This window comes from Emydura macquarii, unplaced genomic scaffold (genome assembly GCF_026122565.2).
Source record: "Emydura macquarii macquarii isolate MOO-44397 ecotype Brisbane River unplaced genomic scaffold, CSIRO-AGI_Emac_v2 contig_691, whole genome shotgun sequence".
In the NCBI taxonomy this organism is placed as follows: Eukaryota; Metazoa; Chordata; order Testudines; family Chelidae; genus Emydura; species Emydura macquarii.
The window spans coordinates 9,002,809-9,008,808 of NW_027130828.1; the positions used below are offsets into that span (position 1 = coordinate 9,002,809).

General features: G+C 46.2%; 1 protein-coding gene across 1 annotated transcript in view; it reads left to right on the top strand.

Moving 5' to 3' along the window:
• Positions 1–5,674, top strand: part of DDX31 (DEAD-box helicase 31) — a 66,794-nt gene extending 61,120 nt beyond the window's left edge. The window contains exon 21 of the mRNA XM_067541610.1: positions 5,280–5,674. Within this exon, the coding sequence (XP_067397711.1) occupies positions 5,280–5,427 (148 nt within the window). The 3' untranslated portion in view covers positions 5,428–5,674. The remainder of the gene's footprint in view (positions 1–5,279) is intronic.
• The last annotated feature ends 326 nt before the right edge of the window (positions 5,675–6,000 follow it).

The window sequence follows — 6,000 nt, forward strand, 5'->3', positions numbered from 1 at the left end:
GCTGAAATGTTCTGAAACTCCATTTGGTGCAAAGCATCAGCATCATTAGTCTTGTTTTGGATCTTGGCTGTGTCACAACTCATTTCATGTTGGATGTTTCCCTGATTTTTCTTTCCCTCGCATTTGGCCATCAATGGCATTGGAGTCCAGAAGGTGATAAATATTTGAGTCCACCTCACTCAAAAAGCCATCAAGTGCCCAAGACAGGGTGAAAGCCTGGTATGCTCTGCTGGATTTTTGAAAGTGTGGGTTATATTTCTTGCACCAAGAGCAGCTAGAGCTGAAGGATAGTGCTTGAAAGATACAGGTCCAAGAACAGGCATTGGATTTTGCTCTGAGGGGAGGAGAGGTTGTTAGGAAAGGCACCAAGAGTCTGCATTTAGGAGTTGCCTGACCGCCTGCATGGAGGGGACAATCTGGGGTGGTGCCTCTTGGATTGTGGGGCAAGGTGGGGATGGGAAAAAACTTATTTTTTAGAGCGATGAACGCTGGGAAGAAAAAGAGCATTCCCTCATTTTTCATCCCCAGGATGATGTTTTCTCTTATCTTTTTTCCTCCCAGGCCCTGCCACTTTTCCATGTATTGTCTATTGTGTCAGTTCTACATTGTCTAAAGTTTTTCTTTTGGAAAGAGAAACCAAGAGGGAGGGATGGGGAGGTCCTCCTGAATTCACATTCCAGCACCTGGCACTTTGCAGAGACCTCAGAAATACCAGTGTGTGGGGTGGGGGTCAAGGTTGACCTCGCCGCCAGCTTCTTACACTGAAAAGCCCCGCTGGATACTAGCCTGGTTTTGTATTCAGAGTGATGTGGGAATTGCCCATTGTGCTTAAAGCATGAGCAAAATGACTCCGGGTTAGAGCCGAACTTTTCCCTCTGTTGAAAACTGGCCACGTTCAGCCGCCTTCTTCTTTGCGCAGAATGAAACAAACCATTTTGGGCTCTTTTCTCTGCTCCCTTAATTGTCCCTCTTCAGGGACTCCTGGTGCCCTATTCTCCAAAGCTGCAATTTAATTACAGGTGTGCGCAAGAGTGTTGTTGTTCCTGTTTTCCAGATGGGGGAGCTGAGGCACAGAGAAATCAAGTGATTTGCCCAAGGTTGCACAGAGACTCTGTGGCAGAGTCAAGGATGAAAATCCAGATATAAGCCCACAGCCCAGTGTCATAACCGCAAGGCCATCCTTCCTCACTATGGTCATCTTGACACAGCTATTCTTGTAGATGAGGCCATGGAGATCTGCAGTAACTCAGAAGTCAGTGGAATTTCTAGATTTACTGTGGTGTAACTGAGATCAGAATGTGGCCCGGTGATCCTGGCCTTCCAAATTGTATTATTACTAGGGGTTACTACTGCTGCCTGTGGCTCTTGCACGTCTTGTTTAAATAGAGCCCTGACAGCAGCAGCACTATATTTTTCTTAATGATTAGTGTAGGTTCCATAGCACAGCTCCATCGATTTGTGGCACTGGTTGCAGAAGCAGCCTTCCCTCTCCTGCATCCCCGCCTCTCCATCTACAGCCGATCACAGTAGCAGGGGGTATTGATTTACTAATTGGGCAGTGATTTCACCTGATTGATAATAAAGTGCTGTACGACCTCCCTGCTGAGCTGAAATTCAGCCTGGCAGCTACTGGTAGATCACGTGTCCTTAGCAGCAAATAGTTCTGTGTTGTTAAGTAAACTTATTTGTTGCCTGGTAACCCTCATATTATTGTAGTAAGTGCTTGGGGACAATGAAAGTGTCAGTCAGAAACTTCATCATATGTTGGGAAACTCACCTAAATAAGTAAATGGGGTGGGGGGAGAGCCTAGGATTTTAGTCTAGCAGGTAGAGCAGATAGCTGAGTGTCAAGACTCCTAGGTTCTGTTCCTGACTGGGCCCCAACTCATTATGTGACTTTGGGCGACTCATTTTACCTCTCTGCCTCAGATTCCCCATCTGCTAAATGTCTGTTTAGATACTTTTATACGGCCCCATCTCTTGTGCAACTGACCCTAGTATTTGCCTGCATCACAGAGCAGGCCATAAGCATACAGCATTTGCAAAATGCTTTGTGTTCCATGAGTAAACTGCCAGACGTGTGAAATCTCCTTAGACATCAGACCCCTTCACTTAGACTTTATCCAGCGATCGCTGGATATATGATAGAGGCCAATGTGCCAGGAAGATTCTTCCAGGAATTAGGGGGTCGGCACTTGTAAACTACAAAGAACAGAGCAAAGTTAAATCCCAAGAGGGTTAAGACAGGTCATCCCAAATTGGTGACAACATTTTTTATATCATACTGTACTTTTATGGCTCACTCTCTCTGCTGAAACACAAGTCTTTGGCACTGAGCATTTCTACTGGCAATATAAACCCTTACGACAAAGTTAAAGTTAGCTCAGTCCAAAAGTAAAAATGCAGCTGGAGTTTAAAAAAAAAATTCCCTCCCTAGGCAGGACTTGCTCCTCCAGGTGAGGAAGGGAGAGAGAAAGTCCGTTGTTCTTTCTTCTTCATTCGTGACTTGGGAGGGGCGCTGCCATCACAAAGATGAGCACCATATAAATAAGCAACATGCTCAAGCCCCGACCACGAGGCTGTCTTGTGCCTTTCATTTTTAAGCAGCGCTCCCCGCTTGAAAATCAGCAGGGGATTCTGTTTAAAAGCTGACTAGGATATGGCCTATGAAGTGTAAGGCCCACAGTGTCCCCTCCCGTGTGGTGCGTGGGGAGGGTCTCTGAAGCAGGAAATCTCCATGACGATTTCCTTGTGGAGATCCCCGCGCACGCACATGCATATGCATAGCATTCCATTGAGGGGATGAGGCTCTCCCCCTCATAGAAAGGTCTGTGGAGGCTCTCCCCAGACCTGGAACAGCCCAAGGAATCTGTGGGAGGCCAAGATCATTGAGGTGCAAACCCTGTGTCTCCATTCCAGCTCTGGCCCCTGGCAGAGCCCTCTGCCCGTGGTTGGTTTGCTGGCTGCATAGCTCCAGTGCAGTCTGAAGGCAGGGGAAGGAGCTCTGCAAAGAAGATTGTTCAGCACTGGGCTGTCTGACATCTTTTTTACCTAATTCCGCGAGCCCAGAGGCGGAGATGCTGTGCATGCCCCAAGCCTGCCCCGTCTCCGATCTCTCTCCCAGCACAGACCTTGGACCACGCAAGGGGTCCTAAGCAGCATTGGGGTGAGGATGGGGATGGTGCCACAGGAGCAGCTGAGCCCCTCTTCCACACCTTCCAGGCTACCCCCTGCCCTTGCAAAGCCCCATTCATCAAGCCCCACCTCCCTTGCAAACACCATCTTCCAAAGAAACCTGCGTGAGGAAAGGGAACCAACAAATGGAGAAGTGGGAGGAGGAAAGGAACTGAACCAGCAGGCTGTGCTCATGCTCACCCTGTACCATGGGAGCCTACTGTCACCCTCTGCCATCCTCCCCTTCCCTCCTTTCTGGTTTGACTTTCATTTGTGCCATGTCCAATCCAGACTCTCTCTCCCGCTGGGCAGGGGTTGTTTCTCTGACTGTTTCTGTGACCCCCTTAGCACGTTTCTAGATAATACAACACAAAAGGCAAGACTAAAAGCCTGTGGTTTCCAAGGCTCTGGTCTAGATCACAGTCATGCATGTGAATGAACATCACTGCTGGGGTATGTGCAGGCTGTCTGTTGTGGAGGAGCAGATTCATTCTTACCCACTTTGGAAAGGGCTTTGAGATCGATTATGACTATTTATTACTTCTATCACCATAGCACCAAGCACAGCGGGGGCCCTATTGTGCTGGGCACTGTACATGTACATCGTGAGTGATCGCGCCTGCCCTGAAGAATTTACCATCTAAACAGACAAGGCAGCCAAAGAGTGGGAGGGGAAACAGAACCCAAGAGAGGAGGTGACTTGCCCAAGGTCACGGAGCAGAACATTGGCAGAGCCTATAGAGGAGAGGTGCTGAGGATTATTTTATATTTTCACACAGCAGTTTAGAAGCTCTGGAAGGTCCACTTTGGAATGTAGCGATCAATCAGAATACAGTTGCCTTTGTACCAGTCTTTGGTGCAGAAGCTGTCACAGTTCTGAGCAACTCATCTGTATTCCCCCTTGTTGGTCCGGTTCCTCAGCCATCACCTGTCTTGGGCAGAGACCTGCATCACACTTCTTCCTGACCGGGGTTTTTCCAGGCTGCATGATTCCCTGCCTACACTGTGTTATTCCCCCACATGCCAGAGTGCCTAAACAGGTCAGCATCAGTGCTTTGCTGTCTCTTCAGAGGTTATAAGCAGCATAATTGCCTCATATATAAAGTTACAACACAGGGCTTTCTAAGCAAGCACATGAATTCTTAAGGTGAAAGCATCACAGAGAAAACATATTAAAACAATGAAGGAATCTACATGCATGCTAATCAACTTACCCGAGATTACCTTGCCCACCAGCTCCAGCAGAGACCCTGGTAGGAGTCAGTCCTTCAAAACCTTGTGGTTACAAATTCATAACAGCGTTAACTCAGAAAAGTACATCCATGCATATCTTTCCTTTATACATCCTGATCTTCAGATTCCAGGAATAGGTAACCAATAAACCTTGGTCCCTTCCTCAGGGCATAGCTTCAAAAGGCTGGGTTTTTGCATAACCACAGAGGGAGGCAGGAATTAGTGGATATTTCACAGGAAACCCACCTCACACATATTGTCCCAAAAGACCATTCTTGTCTGCTGCATTGTTCAATATGGTCCTTTGATTGCCCAGACCCACAATAATGCAGAACCTTTGCATTTCATACAATGGACTCCAAAGATACTTAAACTTGGTTCAATAAGATTTTTCAAAGATATTGCAGGAAATTGCTGAATCTGCCACAAAAGCCAACAAGATGTGCGTATTTGCAGGCTACTGGCAGAAACAATTGTCTTGAATTGGGGTTTGGGGGGTTTTTTTTAGCACAGTGTTTAGCTCTGTTATAAAATATTTCCATGGTTCAATGTCTTAAAGCTGGGGGTTTTTATCTGCAAACTGCTGTGTCACACACTTCATCAGCCATCAGCGCGCACCCCCCCCCCCATCAGAGCATTTGTTCAGAACAAAGGCTCCCTTTTAAAAATGGCATGATATTTTGCCACTTTTATGAAAAACTGTCACAACAATATCTAATTTTGCATCATACAGAATTTCAAAACAGGCATCAAGGAAAAGAAGCTGTACTTGTGCTAATGTCATTGGCACAGCTGTAGGATAAGTAACCCACCGAACTGGGTTTCAAAAGGAAAGAAATGTAAACCTCTTCTCTTTGCTCTCTTCTTTCCAGGTCTGACCTTCGCAGGAAAACCCAAGGCAAATGCCGCCTTGCTGAAATCTTGCGATCTGAATACTCCAGTGGGATGGACTCGGGTGTATCCAAGGTCAAGAGAAAGAAAAAACATGGAAAACCTGGCAACCAGAAAATGCTGAGCTAAACTGGGAGTTTCTAATCTTTTGCTGCAGAAACTAGTTCTATAGAACGGATGGGGCAGAAGGCAAAGTGACATGCAAAGCAAACTGAGGTGCATCAGAATTTAACAGAATTTTTAAAAAGCTTAAACCCTCAAAGAGCTGAGCTCCCAGAAGACCTGAACGGGGCTGAAATCAGACGTGTCCTGTTCTCTGTCAAGTTTGTACCATTGCCAATAAATGCAGCTTCATGAAGATGCACAAACTTTCTAATTTTGCAGTTTTAAACCATGAATGTTGTTTTTATAAAGAAAGTTTGGAGAGGTCCAATGCATTTTAGAGGGAAATGTACAACCACCAAAATATGAAGTGACCATCAAATGGGTGAAAATAGAAACGGCGTTCATTGGGGTGATTGGAATGTTTAAAAGGCCTTTAGGAACCAATTGTTCAAGTTTTTTTTAATAGAGAAAGCTGAAGTAGCACAGTGGCTGTTACTGCCCTTAGTTCCTTATTCTAAGGTTAACCAGTGTGCAATCCTTAGCCTGACCTGAACAAACTGGAGTGGGGACCAGATCCAAATGGCATTGAAGTGAAAG